General features: G+C 37.4%; 2 protein-coding genes and 1 long non-coding RNA gene across 5 annotated transcripts in view; 1 reads left to right on the forward strand and 2 right to left on the reverse strand.

Moving 5' to 3' along the window:
* Positions 1–5,154, reverse strand: part of LOC123767626 (arylsulfatase H) — a 29,346-nt gene extending 24,192 nt beyond the window's left edge. Inside the window, exons 1-2 of one of the 2 annotated variants that reach the window (XM_045757444.2) lie at positions 5,025–5,154; positions 4,126–4,377 (exon numbers count right to left, since the gene is read on the reverse strand). In XM_045757444.2, the coding sequence (XP_045613400.1) occupies positions 4,126–4,373 (248 nt within the window). In that variant the 5' untranslated portion in view covers positions 4,374–4,377; positions 5,025–5,154. Of the gene's footprint in view, positions 1–4,125; positions 4,399–5,024 lie in introns of both variants that reach the window. The other variant, XM_045757445.2, reaches the window with a different exon arrangement.
* LOC123767629 (uncharacterized) overlaps positions 1–12,139 on the forward strand; it is a 38,175-nt gene extending 26,036 nt beyond the window's left edge. The window contains exons 2-3 of the long non-coding RNA XR_006773988.2: positions 4,268–4,538; positions 9,720–12,139. This is a non-coding gene — a long non-coding RNA (uncharacterized lncRNA). The remainder of the gene's footprint in view (positions 1–4,267; positions 4,539–9,719) is intronic.
* Positions 12,140–15,517: 3,378 nt separating this feature from the next.
* The window catches only part of LOC123767627 (glyoxylate reductase/hydroxypyruvate reductase), a 58,555-nt gene continuing 54,450 nt past the window's right edge, over positions 15,518–19,622 (reverse strand). For both annotated transcript variants that reach the window (XM_045757452.1, XM_045757451.2), the window contains exons 7-9: positions 18,872–19,036; positions 17,970–18,095; positions 15,518–16,264 (exon numbers count right to left, since the gene is read on the reverse strand). In XM_045757452.1, coding sequence (XP_045613408.1) covers positions 16,146–16,264; positions 17,970–18,095; positions 18,872–19,036 — 410 coding nt within the window. In that variant the 3' untranslated portion in view covers positions 15,518–16,145. The remainder of the gene's footprint in view (positions 16,265–17,969; positions 18,096–18,871; positions 19,037–19,622) is intronic.

A 19,622-nucleotide genomic window follows, 5' to 3' on the forward strand; every position in this document is an offset into this window, starting at 1 on the left:
ATTGCAAAACGAAGCCTTGAGGATAATCCTTGGGTGCCCTCGTACCACAAAGATACTTAATATGAGAAAGGAACTTAATATTCTGAGCGTTGTTGATCGTGTTACTGAAATTAACTGTCAAATTGGTATAAAAATGCTTAGGCTAACTCATCCTAATCCTTGCACAGAAGCCCTCCAGAATTTCTTTATTGAAGATCAGCATTGTTCCAAATGGATAACAAAAACTGGAACTCAACTCAGAATGTATCAGGTTCATGATTTGTACCAAGAGAAACAACAGCGGCACTTTCCTGCACCGTGGGAGGTTACACCCTTTCCAGTTTTAATCCCTCCCTTTCCACCCAAGAAGCAAATTAGAGATCAGCCCACGCTTCGTCTTGAGGCAAAGCTCAACGCCTTAAGCCATATTGATGCTCTGTCCACAGAGCATTCTCTCTCTCAAATTATATACACTGATGGTTCCCTACACCGCACCACGGGTGCAGCTGGAAGTGCAGTTGTCCTGACAATGGGCGATGGCCTATACTTTGAGTGGGGAGTCCGTATAAACAACTGGGCCTCTACCCTTCAGACTGAACTATTTGCCTTGATCCTTGCACTGAAATGTGTACAAGTCTCAAAACTTGATACATTAATTGTAAGTGACTCCTTATCATCCTTAAATGCTCTCAACTCTTTAAGACATAACTGTAACATGCTCGTGTCCGAAGCTAGACACAAATACAACAAAATTATTAAGGATGGTAACAGAGTCCATTTCATGTGGTCTCCATCTCATGTTGGCCTCCGAATGCATGATAGAGCTGATAAGTTAGCCAAAGAATCTGCCTTTAAAGGAGCCGTTGAGTGTAACCTTGGATTGTCAATGAGCAATCTGAGAGCAGCTGTACACCGAGAACTTCAACAAGATCTTGTAAATCTGAGGCAAAGTGAAATTGACACCAGTAATTCCATCTATCATCATACTATCATGCAAGAGGAGCCACACATCTATGGATCATCCAATAAAATCAGCAGACTTCTAGATGTTACTACTGCTCGGCCTAGACTCGGTTACAAGTATCTCTGGGAATTCTCATTATCTGCTGATGTAGACCTGACCAAATGTAAACTGTGTCAACAAAATTATTCGCACACCCTCCGTCACTATGTGATGGAGTGCGAAAAGATACGTGAATTTAGAGACAATTCTATAACCAATGTTCCAGCGATGTGTCAATATTTCATTCAAAATGATCTGCTACCAGAAATTTTAGCCAAATATCCCCAGTTTGCTAACTGTAGGTAGTAACTAAGTGATTGTAACCTATCCACCGCTGCCCACTGGATGGGGGGCGGTGTGCAGGACAAACATATAAATTTTGACACTAGCTCTCCACATATGTCAGTTGCTTAATTTAGAACCTGTACTTGAGGTCGATCTCGAACCCATTGTTGATGTGATGACTTATATTGAATTTTGTAACTAGCTCATCAAGATTGTAACTTGCTTAGCTAAATGAATTGTGGGGTTCAGTCCCTGAGCCCATTATGTGCCTCTGTAACCCTTTCCACTACCACCCACAAGATGGGTATGGGGTGCATAATAAATGAACTAAAGTAACTAACTGAGGTAGAGTGCATCATGAGCTTCAATATCCTCAATCCTCCCATCCATCCTCTTAAGGTCGGCGATTTTCTTATCAAGGACCTCATCGATGGCTTTCAACCCCAGGGGAGCTCCTAGGAGTGTGCTGTCTTCAGGTTTAGTTTTATGGATATTTGGCAGAAGACCCTCTATTCTCTCTACGATGCCCTGGTTGGAACATATTATTTCACATTTAGAAGGGTTCAGGGTGAGGCCTAAAACTGCACCCTGCTCCTGGATTTTTCTGATGTCCTCCAGGATTGAGTCTTGGGAACCAGCTAGGGTACCATCATCCAAGAACCAGATGTTAAACTCGCTGGACAGGACCTCTGTGACTTGTTTGATGACTAAGCAGAAAAGGAGAGGAGCAAGGGGGTCACCCTGTTGGACGCCTTCTCGCGAGTCAATTTCATGTTCGCCAAAAAGTAGCTTTAAGTCCATACTGTAGCATGAATGTACAAAAGGGTAGAGGGAAGGGAAATGACTATGAACCGCACGGAGTACAGCATCCCTCCGCACCAAATTGAAGGCATTTTTTAAATCTAGCTTGATAAGGGCCTTTTCGTCTGTGATGTTGGTGATGAAGGCTCGAGCTGCATGGGCTGCCGCCTCACACCCTTGTGGAATGCCAAACCCGAGCTGTTTTGGCTTCAGCATGTTGGCCGCTGCATCACTAACTGTTCTTGCAGCTGCCTTTGCGGCAGCTGCATATTATATATATATATTATATATATATATATATATATATATATATATATATATATATATATATATATATATATATATATATATATATTACATATATATTATATATATATTATATATATTATATATATATATTATATATATTATATATATATTATATATATATATTATATATATATTATATATGTATTATATATATATTATATATATATTATATATATATATATTATATATATATATATATATATATATATATATATATATATATATATATATATATATATATATATATATAATCATGAAGAAATTAACACATGATGAATAATGTGACAATGTATAACTACATAGGAATAATGAAACAAGACATTACTTGCGTATAACCAATGAAGCACAGTTCTTGAATACATAGGCAGAAAAAGGTGACTTTGTGATGTGAAAAACAAAGTCTTTGTAATATTGGCTACTAAACATTAGAACAAGACGAAAATAAGCTGTAAAGATTGTAATACATTCTATGTTAGTCAAACATCCAAAGATCTGACATTTCGAATTGTGTAGCATAAATTAATATTCTGTAATAAGTGGCTAAATATCTAATGCTGTATTCATTAATTTCTCAGAAAATTCTCACCAAATTGATTGGGATAGGTTTTCTTCATTAACAAAATGTAAAATCATTTTTAATAGAAACATTATTGAATATGCTTGAATATAAATTACAGAGCCATAAAACATGAAAATTAATAATGACTTTAACAATTTGCATCCATTTGTAATTGATAAACTAAAAACGATCTCAGTAAGATGATTAATAGCTATCCCATTAGCGATATGACTTCCAGGAACCCACATATATTTGTCATTAAACCTTCTGCCTTTTTCTTCTGTTTTTATGTTCAACAGCCAATATTACGAAGACATTCGCACAAAGAAATCAAATTAATGTGATTTATCAGTGAGGAGGATTCGACCCTGTATCCTGAGTACTCTCAAGCATATTCCTTAAGCCAACGAACAACGATCTAGACTATAAATAATGTGACCTGGGATTCAACTGAATTCACAAGGGGTCCAGAGGCCTTAATCTGACACCGGAGTGCACGCGGGTAATGTGTAAAACCTTGATTTGGTATCTGATCGATACCTCAGGACCCCTTGTGGATTTAGTTGTATCCCAGATTACATTACTTATAGCACAGATCTTGGTTCAGTGGTTTAAGGCTTGTGCTGGGGCGTACCTAGAGTGCAGATTAAAATCTTCCAATATGGCTCAAACTTATTTTTTCCTTTTCTTAAGACTTTTTTTTACATCACAATGTCACCTTTTTTCTGCCTATATATATTCAAGTATTGTATTTCATATATTATACTTTTTAAGATGTGTTGATTAACACGGAAGCGCTTATGTAATTCTACCCGAAACGCTGTGCGTTAGTGGCTTTGCAAGAACACAAATGTTATGAACTCTCTCTCACCCCAATGTTCCTTCTTGTATATAAATAAATAAATTTCTTGTTTCATTTGTCCTTCTTAGTTATACGTTGTCGTCTATATTACACATCACTTTAGGCTTATATCAAGGTCTCCATCAGGCTGAACTACTGACTCTCCCGAGGCTGCAACCCCACAACAGTAGCCTAATTCCGGGGTACCTATTAACTGCTAGATGAACAAAAGCATTAAAAGAAAGGAAACGTACCCAACCATTTATGTCCTGTCTAGGATCCTCGATTGTGAGTCGAGAACATAGACCAAAGTACTTAACTAAACAACAGTCAGTATAGTTGACATACCTGTCGATGTTGGGAGTGTTAATAGTGGTGTTGCCATAGCAGCCAAGGTCCCCGATACCCAGATCGTCTGCCACCAGCACCACAATGTTGGGAAGGCTCTGACGGCGAGTCTGTTGCTCCTGTTGTTGCTGCTCTTTTACAGGTTCTTCCTGTTGCTGATAGTACTGCAGTAGTAGTCCAAAGCCACCAGAGGCTATCACGCCAACCACCACCACCACAGCCCACCACCTGACATTCACCTCTACCATTTTGCTGTGACGGCAGATAATATACCTGACTTACCAGGGGACAACAAACTTTAATGGCCTCGACGAGGACAGGACGCCGGCGGTTTGTCGAAGGTCCCTCCACTTGAGTCTTGTATCTTGGATCCAACAGGCAAGATGATCCCCCTCCACTTGGATCTCTTCCAGGTATATTTTAAAAGTCAACAGTTTTTGCAGTTACGGCTTCAGCGGGTAGGCGGTTCCATGGGATTATAACCCTGTGAGTGTGATGTGTGATTATAGGAAGGGAGGGAATTATCAGGAGAAAGCGCCAAAGCCCCCCCTGATAATTCCCTCCCTCCCTATAATCACACATCACACCCACAGGATGTGAAAAAGCATGTTTTCAGTCCTAGATTGTGGCTTGTTGATCTTGAAACCATTGCTCTTTGTTTGTGGAGCAACGGTTTAAATTAAAAAACTTAAATTTTTAAATCCAACTTAAAAAGATCAATAGGGTAAAGAGGGGGTCCTTTGACAAGCCGCCGGCTTCCTGTCCTCCTCGAGGCCACTAGTGTTAGCGGCCCTCAGGTAAATTCAATGAACACCACACCTTCACTTCTAAAATTTATATTTTTTTTCAGTGTAGCGTAAAATGCATCACTTTAAACTACTTTACAAAGATATACATACCCCTGTTGTTGACTATCACTTATCTACGTATTTCGGGCAATAATGCTGAATGTTATCATAAAGCGGAGACTAACGCATTCACTACACAACGCTGTGGAAAACTGAGGACCTGCTCAAGCTTACACAAGTATAAGAGGCTTCCTGCTTACGTCATAATCTGAGACCACTTCAAATAGCAGATTTATCCTAGTTTATACGACTACCGCGGTGGTCGTACATCTCTAATAGTCTTCCCATAAACAAACCACAAGTATTGTGTAATATTCGATGAATATTTAATAATGAAGTTAGAATTGGCAGGTGAGAATTGTTTAGGATCAGGGAAAGTGTCTCGCCTCTTTTCATTTATTTACTCAAGTTGAAGTACGTTTATTGAGACAATAAGATACATCTCATATACACCCGGTAGATCTACATCCACCATTTATTTATTTATTTATTTATTATTTATTTATGCATATACAAGAATGTACATAAGGAATGTGAGGATACAAATATGGTAATTACAGTCTTGTAAAGCCACTAGCACGCGCAGCGTTTCGGGCAGGTCCTTAATCTAAGAAAATTTTAAGGAGGTAAATACTTGCAAAAATTATAGACAAAAAAATGATAACAGATTACATGAAATGAAAAAAAGATGAGAGAAAATTGTAGGTACAGTATATTCAAGCACATAGGTAGCTGAGATTGATTGCAATGACAGCTTGAATGGTAGTTGACAAAAAATTGGTAGGCACAATACAGCATAAACAATATAAGAGTGCTTATCTGCTTATCTTCAATAGCTAAGAGTGCTTAAGTGCTTATCAGCACCATAGTACACTTATTAGTTCAGGAGCTTAGGCTATTCTGTTGAAGAAGTGGAAATAAACATGAGATTAATTTTTCATGTTTTTCATTGATTTAAGCTAACAATAAAAGTCTCCCGATATCCTGAGACAATTCTATATTAGTTAGTTTAGTTCATTTATTATGCACCCCATACCCATCTTGTGGGCGGTAGTGGAAAGGGTTACAGAGGCACATAATGGGTTCAGGGACTGAACCCCACAATTCATTTAGCTAAGCAAGTTACAATCTTGATGAGCTAGTTACAAAATTCAATATAAGTCGTCACATCAACAATGGGTTCGAGATCAACCTCAAGTGCAGGTTCTAAATTAAGCAACAGACATATGTGGAGAGCTAGTGTCAAAATTGATATGTTTGTCCTGCACACCGCCCCCCCATCCAGTGGGCAGCGGTGGATAGGTTACAATCACTTAGTTACTACCTACAGTTAGCAAACTGGGTATATTTGGCTAAAATTTCTGGTAGCAGATCATTTTGAATGAAATATTTACACATCGTTGGAACATTGGTTATAGAATTGTCTCTAAATTCACGTATCTTTTCGCACTCCATCACATAGTGGCGGAGGGTATGCGAATAATTTTGTTGACACAGTTTACATTTGGTCAGGTCTACATCGGCAGATAATGAGAATTCCCAGAGATTCTTGTAACCGAGTCTAAGCCGAGCAGTAGTAACATCTAGAAGTCTGCTGATTTTATTGGATGATCCATAGATGTGTGGCTCCTCTTGCATGATAGTATATGATGATAGATGGAATTACTGGTGTCAATTTCACTTTGCCTCAGATCTACAAGATCTTGTTGAAGTTCTCGGTGTACTGCTGCTCTCAGATTGCTCATTGACAATCCAAGGTTACACTCAACGGCTCCTTTAAAGGCAGATTCTTTGGCTAACTTATCAGCTCTATCATGCATTCGGAGGCCAACATGAGATGCGAGACCACATGAAATGGACTCTGTTACCATCCTTAATAATTTTGTTGTATTTGTGTCTAGCTTCGGACACGAGCATGTCTTAAAGAGTTGAGAGCATTTAAGGATGATAAGGAGTCACTTACAATTAATGTATCAAGTTTGGAGATTTGTACACATTTCAGTGCAAGAATCAAGGCAAATAGTTCAGTCTGAAGGGTAGAGGCCCAGTTGTTTATAAGGACTCCCCACTCAAAGTACAAGCCATCGCCCATTGTCAGAACAACTGCACTTCCATCTGCACCATGAATTTTTATTGATTTTGATTTATTTTCATTTAATTATTTTGTGTGACATTGCATTGGAACTGAGCTGTGCTGTTTACCATACCGTTCATTTCCTGAGTATAGTTTATTTTTTTATTTCGTTCTTTTAACTTTTTCTTATATTTCAGTGATTGGAACATCAGATCATTTGGAATGCATCGGACAAGGGAGTGGGGAATGGTAGGGAGGATGAGGGGACGGGAGTGGGGGATGATGGGGGGGGCAGGGGAGGGGGTAATGGTGAGGGGGACGAGGAGATCGGAGAGTTGTGAATGGTGGGGACAGGAGAATGGAGTATGGTGGGGAGGACAAGGGGACAGGGAAGTAGGGGATTAAGGGGAGAACGAGGGAATGGGGAAGAGGGGGAATGATAGGAAGGATGAGGGGACGGGGGAGTGGGAGATGGTGGGGAGGACGAGGGGGACGGTGGAGTGGGGAATGGTTAGGAGGACAAGGGGATGGTCGTCCCTTTGCCCTCCCTTTCGGGGAGGGCTGTTACAACCCTTGAGACAGTACGGTTCTTTCCCCGCAGTGATTAATTATATATAATCGGCCTTGCCAACAGGTGTCTAGGGGTAAAGGAATAAAACACTGCATAACTTGGGGAAACAATATATCTACGCTATGGATGACAAACATAACAATTAAATGGTACAGGTAATAGCCAGAAATATTCTTTAGCATGCAATAATATAATACAAACTCCTTATTGAGCAAAGAGCAATATCACCAGCACATGAACTACTTAATGGAATAAATGCACAATCATCTAACCAGAGAATTAACCGAGTATTAGCTAAAATAACAATAACCACGGACTTAACTTAAAATACATGTCTCCTCCCGATCAACTCTGCCACGCCTCTGACCAAACGTTGGTTCCCAGGCCAGGCATCCTACCACAATATCAACTAAACATCCACATAAACTATTGTGGAAATTCTACTAACAAAATGTAGTACTAATATTCAAATCATTATTAATCTTAAGAGTATTAAGTACTGTTACATTGCTCAATATAATTTACTGGCAAACAATAATAAGAATTAATCAAGGTTGAACTATAACCACTCGCTAAACATCAAGTTCCCACACTGGCCACATCCAAATATGGTCAACCCCCACATGGAGAAACCAACATGAAAATACTTGCACAAAAGCCTCATACAATATAATGCAACTCAGGCACACTACAGCATGCTACAATATATAACATACAATAATCTAACAACATCCAACTGGATATTATAATAATTATAGAACAAGACAATAGTAATATAAGCATCAAGAGTAATGTTAGAATCCTAGTAAGATTCGTAACAAGGGCAAAGGGACGACAAAGGGGGGAAATGGAGGGGAGGACGAGGGGACGGGGGAATGGTTGGGAGGACGAGGATGGGGCAGTGAGGAATGGCTGGGAGGACGAGGGGACTGGGAGACAGGGGAAGGTTGCTGTGGCTCAGCAATGCACATGCGTTGCTGAGCCACAGCAATGCATGGCCGGGTACAGCTAGTAATAATATAAATTCTGACACCAATACATCTGTTTCTGTGCTTTTTAATAAATTTCCTAATAGAAAGGGAAACAGGGAGGTGGATATACCGATAGATAAACATAGGCAGAGAAAGATAGAGGGGAGACAAAGAGACAGACAGACCTGGGTAACACTGGGGGCCCTCCTAGTAACTCATATGCAAAATTTAGAGCAAAGGAACATAGTATACCATTTGCATTAATCAGATGGAACAATAATGGCCTAAAGTATCAATAATAGTCAATGACTATGGGACTAAAGCATCTTATCTGTTATAAGAAAGCTATACTAAAGCATACTGAAAATGGGGAAAGGTATCTAGAAGTTTTCATACTATCAAGAATGGTTAAAAAAAAGATTAGAAAAGCTAAAAGGGGCTATTTGAGGCTAGCCCCAAAATTCTTGGGGCTAGCCTCACTCACCTTTGCAGGATGAATAGTCCGGGTACAGGACAGACAGACTAGGCAGGGCCGGCAATTGGTCCTATGAAAGGGGAGGAGGCCAATAGTAGCGATAAGCTAATCGACGAAAGGTGACACGCAGAGTCCCTAGATTTTTTTATTTTTTATTTTTATTTTTTTTTTTGAGAGAGAAAGAGAACAGGATATGCTTTTTCACCTACAGGGTTATTAACCCATGGAATAGCCTACCCGCTGAAGCCGTACCTGCCAAAACTGTGTTGAGTTTTAAAATATACCCAGAAAAGATCAGAAGATCCCCCAAGGCAAATGAGGGGACCTTCGACAAGCCGCCGGCTTCCTGTCCTCGCCAAGACCACTAGGGTTAGTGTCCCTCAGGTAAATCAGGTAAAAATACAAACCAAACTCCTAACCATACAGTGATAACACACCTTGAAGAACATCCGTGTAATGAGCAGCTCCCTTGATCATACCTTGCTACCTTGCAGCCATTACGCTATGTCATGATGCACTGGGCTTCTCCTCTTACTTATATATGTGACTTAGTGATGTATTACTTGTGGTCATGTCCAGTGACCACAAGTAATGCATCATTAAATCACTGGGCAAAACTATGTAGAATTCTGAGCAGTTTTCAATGATTTGCCAGGAACACCAAGGCCAAACCTACAATGAACCTGCTTGATGGGATTCTGGGAATTCTTCTACTCCCCAAGCCTGGCCCGAGGCCAGGCTTGACTTGTGAGAGCTTGGTCCAACAGGAGTTTGCTTGGAGCGCCCACAAGCCTACATATCCACCACAGCCCGGTTGGTCCAGCACTTCTTGAAGAAAACTATCTAGTTTTCTCTTGAAGATGTCCACGGTTGTTCCAGCAATATTTCTTATCAGATTTCATTTACTGTAATGTAATGTACTTTATTATAGTACTATAATGTACTGAACAAAAATCAGCAATTAGAACAATAACAAACTCCAGTCCCATACACCACTGTGCTTCCTCACTGAAATCTTTGAACATGTTAAATATCAAATCTCTGCACATACTGTCAAGGATACTCCATATCAATAAAACTCTGAACTGCAATGTCAATCCTGACCTTAGTGCTTTCTGGAAAGCTGTAACAGAAATCATGGGCACCACACGAGAAACAAAAACTCGGATATTCCTAGAGACTCAACCAAAGCAGAAATGCTATGTAACTCAAGGGTCCCAAATTGTAGAATGACCTCCCAAATGTAATTAAAAGCTGTACATCTTCTAACCAGTTTAAAAAAAAAGGATACTAAGAAATACTTTATATCATGTAACTAATTTTACTCGTATTTCCCCTCGTAATAAGGTATTTTTGTGTTACTATTATCTTCAATTGTATTTAAAATTTATGTCCTTTCTTCAGTGTCATCTGATTATTGTATACATATTTGTAAAATTGCTTACTGAAAGACCTAAATGATTGCCTTGTTTATTTGTAAGTGTGTAGCAAGTATACTATGTCAGTAATATACTTGCCCCATATTCTCATTAGTATACATGAAGATAATGAGATGGCTCTGTTAATTCTACCTAGTCCACAAATTACAATTAATACCTCTTCCCAAGTGTAGTTAATATTTATTTATTTATTTATATATATACAAGAATGTACATTGGGTTTATGAGAGCACATAGCATTTATATTTTTACATTCTTGTAAAGCCATTAATATTTATAGCTTTTCAGGCAAAAGCGTTCCCAAAACCTCTTTCAAAACCTGCTAGAGGATGATCAAGTGAAGTGTAGGACTGGTAATATAAGCAGTCGATAGCGAATCATCAATCTAACTCCAAGAGTGGTTCAGTACAAATGTTTGCGAGATTTCGCACATCTTCAACACTGTTGATATTCAGCGTGCACCCGAATCACCAACCTGCCGTCACACCATTGCTTGCTGCAAGCAATGGTCACACCACACCACCTGCAAACTCCTGTAGACTATATTCATCCAATTATATATATTTTATTATTATCTGTGTTTATTGTCACAACTGACATAACAATAAAACATTACAAGTGTTTACCTCAAATAAACCATTAAATTTTACCAATCTTCTGTATGGTATGTTCTAGTAGCTTTAATAAATTACACCTTTGTGTTCTGTTTCCATTTTTAATGATAAAAACTACTGTGATATTGCTAGAATTACAGATTCCATAATGTAACAGTCTTGCCTGTCATCACGAGATATCGCCTGTATAATATACAGTATATCACTTATTATATTTCTTGAACATTCTAACTTAAGTTAGCTTACGTCTCTTTTAGTATTAAGTGTTTACCCCTTTACACTCTTAAAATAGGTTTTTATCTACTGTAAATTATTCTAAGTTTTCCCTGAAATGTTTTTTGTATAAGTGACTTTATTTGTATGAGTAACACCTGTTTCGACAATTGTTCCTTCCTTTTATATTCTTTGGACTAACATTCTTATGAATAAAAATTATTAATACTATTACTTGCTATTGATATAAAGAACTTCTACATACACCGTTTTAAGGAATTTTGGGGGACATTGAAATGCATATTTTGCATAACAGAGAAGCTGTTAGGTGGTGTTGCATTCCATTTATGATACCTAATCACAACCCCAGTATACAGCATTCACTATTTGCCTTTACTTCCTCAAACATTCTTGTGAATACACACACACACAGGAGAGCAAAATTACTAAATCACGGAGAGATAGATTGGGAATCAAGAAACCCCAGGCTGTCGTGTGGAAGAAACATGGGGTGCATAATTAGTGGAAGTTATAGTAAGGAACTTCTTAACAAAAAAGATTAGATCTTTGTGTTTAGATAGGAGATGCCTCGTATGGGCCAATAAGCCTTCTGCAGTTATCTCTATGTTTCACCTCACATTTATCCCTTATGTATCCCCCCATGTTTTCTCCTTTATTGTATTATCACCTGACCTAGTGCGGGTATAAAATCAACCAGCATTGTAAGATCTGTTCACTTGAGAGTGAACCATGGAGGTTCGAAACGTTGTGCAAATTGTATAAATAAGTGTAATACACTCTATAGTAAATCACTTCTTTTCTTCACCTTAAAAGTACGAAAATGAGTTTTGGAGAACTCCTATTTCAACTAAGCCCTAATGCTAAGAAAATAGTTAGAGGGATAGAAGCCCTAAACCAGAAAATAATAAATACAGAATATGTGGTCATATTCAATGAAACATGTTTGAAAGAAAACCTGCTGCCAGTATACACCAATATATATATATATATATATATATATATATATATATATATATATATATATATATATATATATATATATATATATGTATGTATATATATATATGTCGTACCTAGTAGCCAGAACGCACTTCTCAGCCTACTATGCAAGGCCCGATTTGCCTAATAAGCCAAGTTTTCATGAGTTAATTGTTTTTCGACTACCTAACCTACCTAACCTAACCTAACCTAACTTTTTCGGCTACCTAACCAAACCTAACCTATAAAGATAGGTTAGGTTAGGTTAGGTTGGGTTGGTTAGGTTCGGTCATATATCTACGTTAATTTTAACTCCAATAAAAAAAAATTGACCTCATACATAATGAAATGGGTAGCTTTATCATTTCATAAGAAAAAAATTAGAAAAAATATATTAATTCAGGAAAACTTGTCTTATTAGGCAAATCGGGCCATGCATAGTAGGCCAAAAAGTGAGTTCTGGCTACTAGGTACGACATATATATATATATATATATGTCGTACCTAGTAGCCAGAACGCACTTCTCAGCCTACTATGCAAGGCTCGATTTGCCTGATAAGCCAAGTTTTACTGAATTAATTGTTTTCCGACTACCTAACCTACCTAACCTAACCTAACCTAACTTTTTCGGCTACCTAACCTAACCTATAAAGATAGGATAGGTTAGGTTAGGTAGGGTTGGTTAGGTTCGGTCATATATCTACGTTAATTTTAGCTCCAATAAAAAAAATTGACCTCATACATAATGAAATGGGTAGCTTTATCATTTCATAAGAAAAAAATTAAAGAAAATATATTAATTCAGGAAAACTTGGCTTATTAGGCAAATCGGGCCTTGCATAGTAGGCTGAGAAGTGCGTTCTGGCTACTAGGTACGACATATATATATATATATATATATATATATATATATATATATATATATATATATATATATATATATATATATATATATATATATATTGTGACGATAATCTCCTTCAAGAGATTGAGCCTGCTCTTCCCTCCAAAAGTACGTCGTTACCAATATATAAAACTACTATGGAAGAAATGTCCAACAACGACAACAACATCTCCAAGGTTTGCCAGAGAGCAAAACGTATGCAGCCAGGAACACCTGCTCAGCCTCAAACCGCCAAACTACCTGTCTTGTTGCCGGCTCCTCGCTGATTGGCCGCCGGTCTAGCTGCAACTGCACTCCACCCACCACACTACTTGATGTCTGGGGCCGCCACGACCTCAGTCCTCAGAATATTCAGTGCTTTCATACGGTTAACACTTCTTCCTGGTAGACTAAAGCTTTGGCTTACGTGTACTAAGAGAGGTGATAGCTTGAAGCCAATATTCCTGCACCTCTCATTTTATTGTATATTGCACAGCTTGTTATTATTCACTTGTCTTAACATAACTTTTCACTTTGTCATTTAATTCTTCTTATTATTTTGATTGATTTATTTTATTATACGAATTTGTATGTCCATTTTATTCATGTTTTGTTTATCTAACGTAATTAAAATTCCATTGTTAAAATTTACTTGTGTTTTGTGTGTCTTCTCCTTACCTTACCACAGACGAAGTTCCAGATTTTCTATTTTTTTTTAATTCTATGTGACGAGGCCATACCCCTAGCTTTGAACAGCCGAACACCAACGCGTTACCGTCACAATATATATATATATATATATATATATATATATATATATATATATATATATATATATATATATATATATATATATATATATATATATATATGCAGAATAACCACATATGAAAAATAGAAAATGCTTAACGCGTTTTCGGCTAATTCGCCTTCATCAGAGCAAAGTAGAATCAATTGATTCTACTTTGCTCTGATGAAGGCGAATTAGCCGAAAACGCGTTAAGCATTTTCTATTTTTCATATGTGGTTATTCTGCATACTTGGATCAGTGTTTTTGTGATCATTGTTGCATATATATATATATATATAAATATATATATAAATATATATATAAATATATATAAATATATATAAATATATATATATATATATATATATATATATATATATATATATATATATATATATATATATATATATATATATATATATATAAGTATGTATGTATGTATGTAATTAGAGAACATTAATTGTTACCATTCTAATGACATTGATGGATATCAGTATAAAATGTAGAAGACATAAGGGAGTAACATAATTTTAAGTTATTTACTTTTTTACAGCAAAATATGCCTCATGCTGGAGTTTTGCTTTATGACACATTAAAAACATATTATTGACTATTATAGAGGTAATATGTACAGTATATTGACAAAATAAGAATAAGATACATACAATTTTAAATTTGAGAATGACTAAATATATAAAAATAAAAAAAAATGTGCACAGCTTCTGAACTATACATAATTAACAGATTTTTAGGGATAATTAATTATATTATTGTAATAATATTATTAATAATAATTGTTGTAATTATTACTCTTCCTTCTGTTGGGTCATGAAGGAAGCCGCCCTCGGGTGAAAGGGGGCTATGACAATCTCTGTCTTGTACCCGTAGGTGCGGGGATCGGTTGTCCACCTCCTGGGGCTCGTGCGGCCCACGATCAGCTACAGGAGGCTGGAGTCGTTCCTGCCCTTGCTGGGGTGGTTCTTCTCCAGTCCCGACCACGACGGCCTCCGAGTTTGGAGTCCCTGTGCATTACACACAGAAATCACACTAACGTAATACATCAAATGAACAAATCCTCATCACGGCCCTCGTGGATTTGTCCCTGTGCATTCTTTTACCAACCTCGAGGTAAACTCCAGAGTTGGGCAGTTCGTTGTTGCCTTTAAACTCATTCTGACAGTTCCCGCGACAGCGCTGGAATCAATTGTATTGGCGTTTGCCTTTCCATTGGAGACTTTCGGCGCCATTGAGAGGTGGGACCTGCTGCATGTGGTGACAGCTTCTCCCCTGTATCAACCTACCCTGGATTTATGCCCTGGAAAGGCCACTCCAGACCAACAAGCAGAGCACAACTTCATAGTCTCTTGAGACTGAGGGATGCATACTATTACTAAGCTAGCTTGGATCTAACTCGCTTTGAACACACTTCTTGCGTAATAATCCAATTCGAAAATTATTCAAATTGTTCGTCAGTAAGACATCTTGGTGACAGGAATTTCTAAATAATATCCAGATTCCAGCTAAGATGTTTTATTCTGTCCTCAAGACTTGCCACACCATTATACACATCACTCATTTTGACATTTTATTTTCTTACAATCAAATACAGGTACAATCAAACTTATAATTGGGAAGTTTGAGTGGTTAAGGATAAAGTGAGTACTAGGAAGAAATACTTATGTTGTTTGCTGGATGGGTGATTTCCTTCACATAAAAGGATATCATTAGTTTATTAATAATATTTTTTCATTAACAAACTAAATTATTTTAGTTTGCTAATGTTATTATTTCCTAAAATGTTGGTAAAGATATCATGCTATTCAACGAATGTGAGGATGGAATTTAAAGATAAAGTCTTGAACATCTTACACAATTTAACTTAACCAGTCAGCATCTTACAGATCCCACAGTTCAAATTTATACAAACTGATGGCAAAACTAGTTATAGGGGGGGCATTCAAGGCTAAATTTCATGAATTTATATGAGTTTTCACGCCCTCCAAACATTTTTCAGGCACTAGAACAAGCAGGGAGCAGCCATATTTGCTCTTCAAATATAAATAAATGTATGTATAGATTATAGTTATGTTACAAATAATGTTTTATGATCTAAAATATATAATGGTTAGTTTTCAGCCATCATCAACAGAGGCAGGCGGGCATCGGACGACCCTCTAGCCCAGCAATGATGTTGGAGGCAGTCAGATTAGCCATAGCCTCCCTTGTTGTTGTTTCGGCACTCCCAATGTGAGGAATTAGTGCTGAAATTCATGGGTCTCTTTTAGAATGAGTAAAATTCAGGGTTTAACAGGTCTTTTTTAAAATGATTCAAGTCAATAATGAATGGCATGTAACTTCAAGCTTCATAAAATTAATATTTTAGCTTTAAAAAGGTCCGTACATCCTAATGCCTACTAAAACCATATTAATACTTTAGCATTCCAATGACACTAAATCATGCCATCCCCCCTCACAATTCCCCCAAATCACTTCCTTCTTTCTTGTAGGGGGGGAACACAGTACTGTATAGGCATAGTTTATCAATGGACCATCCAGAGATACCTCGGGCAACTAGCTTTTACTCATGCAGGCGATGAGTCACAATAACGTGGCTAAAGTATGTTGACCAGACCACACACTAGAAGGTGAAGGGACGACGACGTTTCGGTCCGTCCTGGACCATTCTCAAGTCATTCTCAAGGATTTGAGAATGGTCCAGGACGGACCGAAACGTCGTCGTTCTTTCTCCTTCTAGTGTGTGGTCTAGTCAACAGCTTTTACTCAAGATGGTAAGTGCTGTGCTTGTGAATATCTTCACACTGCTTTGCAAATTACCTGCCAGAAAAATTTGAAAATTATATTTGTTTTCTTCTTACATGGATATAGACTGGTCATGTGTGCACATTTCCATATTTTTATGTTTATGTTAAATAAATGAGGAATGTTAAAAAATACATGAGAAATGTTTAAATGTTCAGAAACATTCATATATTCAGCACTATAATGCATAAGCCATTATAAAAGTTTGTTTTGTGTCCAATAATCTAGCAAATTCATTTGGTATGTTGATATCAAAGTTAAATATATATCCAAAAACTAAGTTAGAAAACGAAAAGAGAGTATAAACATTTTAGGCATAACTGAGCAGGACCTTCAGATGCCCAGTCTAAATATGGTATGGTACATGCCGACTAGTTGCAACATTAGCATCAGAAACATGCTGTAACATAACTATGACGAATTCTGGTGCAAATTAGTATCAATATAATTTATTTTTGCTTTAACAGATGACTACACTTCAAGACATTTGGAATATCTTAAGAAAATTATATAAGACTACATCACTCAAAACAATCCAAGGGAAAGAAATACACAAACTAAGTATAACCACTCAGTAGACCAATGGGGGAAACCCATACCTTGGAAAATGGCACTGTTCTGATGAATGAAGGTTCACAGACAGACATGTTCACTATACATGCCAAGTGTCAAATATACACAGAATAAAGCAACTAAATGGAACTAACATTATAGCCTGACACACTTTCTTCCAGCCTACTAGTCAACTGTTCACATGGTATACTTCTCCACATCATGCATTTCAAACAAGCATTACAGACCTGAAAAAACAAGCGTTAAATATAATAAAATGCTACTTTCTGATAGGAAGGGAGGGAGGGGGGGCTTTGGAGGCTCCCTGTAGCTAGCAGCACTGACATGGCTCCATACCTGTAAGTCACAGCAGTCATTTTGAGTCCTTAAAAGTCTACTAGAGTAAAGGCCAAAACCTGGCTCCTTCGCAGTGCAGGGGGATCCTTGACCACCCTGGTCAACAACCTGGACGACGGAGGAGGCCTGGTCGACAACCGGGCTGCGGGGACGCTAGGCCCCGAAAACACCTCAAGGTAAGGTAACCCTCACTGGAAAAAACTCCCCAAAAGATGTGAAACAGAACGGTCAACTCACTGCAATTAGGCAGAGTAGTAAGCTCATGGTCTGGAGGGAGGGGTTCTGGCACCATCACATCCAGTCCTGCTGCACGAATCTTGTTGGTCTTCAGAGCTTTGATCAGAGCATCTTGATTAATGACACCTGTAAATAAGTAATGCATCTGAATTTTAATGGGATAACTACAGAATTTTGTTTACAGGTTTTGGCTTAACAAAATACTAAAAAAAAAAAAAGAAGATAAATTAAACCCGTCTCCCATTTTCTAGAAATCCAACACAATCAGTTTTATATTCAGTACAGATTCTACAGACCTGAAAACATTCCTTAAATATAACTCTACATATTCCTCAGAAAAGAAGATAGAACTTCTTTTACATATTAGTACAGATTCATATTTCTTTTTCCTTTTCTTTTATATGCTGTTAGTTATCCATCTCATTATGCTGTTAGTTATCCATCTCATTATGCTGTTAGTTATCCATCTCAATTCATTCTTCATGCTAGTGTCATTCTAATTACAATATTGCTTTTCTAGCTTCCACATTTCTAAGCCTATCCTATTTTTTGTGTTTACTCTGGCATCTCTGCCACAGAAAGTCATATTACACCAGGCAAAACAATTAAAAATACCTATCATATGCATGTACACTTTTCCTCTAACATTTAAATCAACTGATTTATGCAGTTTGTACATCTTGGGTAATTCATCTTTCACTACTATGTCTCTTATAATATTGATGCTAAAATGCTTGCAATACTTTTTTATTCATTTAAGATTGACAGTTGCACTGCAAAACCTTAAATTTACTACAACATCTCTGTTAGTTGTAAGACTTGCTCAAAACACTGTGCCTGCTAGTGAATTTGAGAGCAAAAATACAGTAAATTAAAATAAAAAATCAGCTTGGAGTACATACCTCCGCGAGAAGTGTTGACAATGATGGCAGAACTCTTCATCTTTGTAAATGCTGCATCATCAAATATTTCATGTGTTTCATCATTGAGGGCACATGTCACTGTGATAAAGTCTGAATCACGTAGAAGCACGTCAAAAGAAACATACTCGGCACCCATTTCCTCACCTGGTTTGTTAAAAAAAATTATTCACTGACCATCTAAATTTTAAAATTTTATATGAGATAATTAATATTAACCTACTTCAGTATAATGTACCATTAATTTAATTTTCCCTCTTGCATCCTGTACATCTTAACACTTTGGCACCCTGATGACACTCTCGGCATCATTAAAACAACACATGCAGAATGGGTGATGACACTCTCGGCATCATTAAAAAATACACGCAGAGTGAGTGATGACACTCTCAGCGTCATTAAAACAACACACTCAGAGTAAGTGATGATGCTCTCGGCATCATGCAGTGATTTTTAGTTAGTCTTATTATTAGGTATAAACATTGTAAGTGAAAGCGTTTGACATTGGGTGGTGTGCTCACCGGCAATGCTAGGCCTACCTTTCGGTGTGATGCGGGTGTTCCGCCGGTCATGCCAAAGTGTTAAGTAGTGTACTGAATATTACAATATTATCTTCTCAATCCTGATACAATATGTCATTTACCACTTCCTGCTACAGATTAATATCATCAAATATTTTAATTTTTATTCCATATTAAAAACCAGCGTTGAATATAATGAAACGCCATTTTCT

The sequence above is a fragment of the Procambarus clarkii genome, chromosome 67, assembly GCF_040958095.1.
Source record: "Procambarus clarkii isolate CNS0578487 chromosome 67, FALCON_Pclarkii_2.0, whole genome shotgun sequence".
Classification (NCBI taxonomy): domain Eukaryota; kingdom Metazoa; phylum Arthropoda; class Malacostraca; order Decapoda; family Cambaridae; genus Procambarus; species Procambarus clarkii.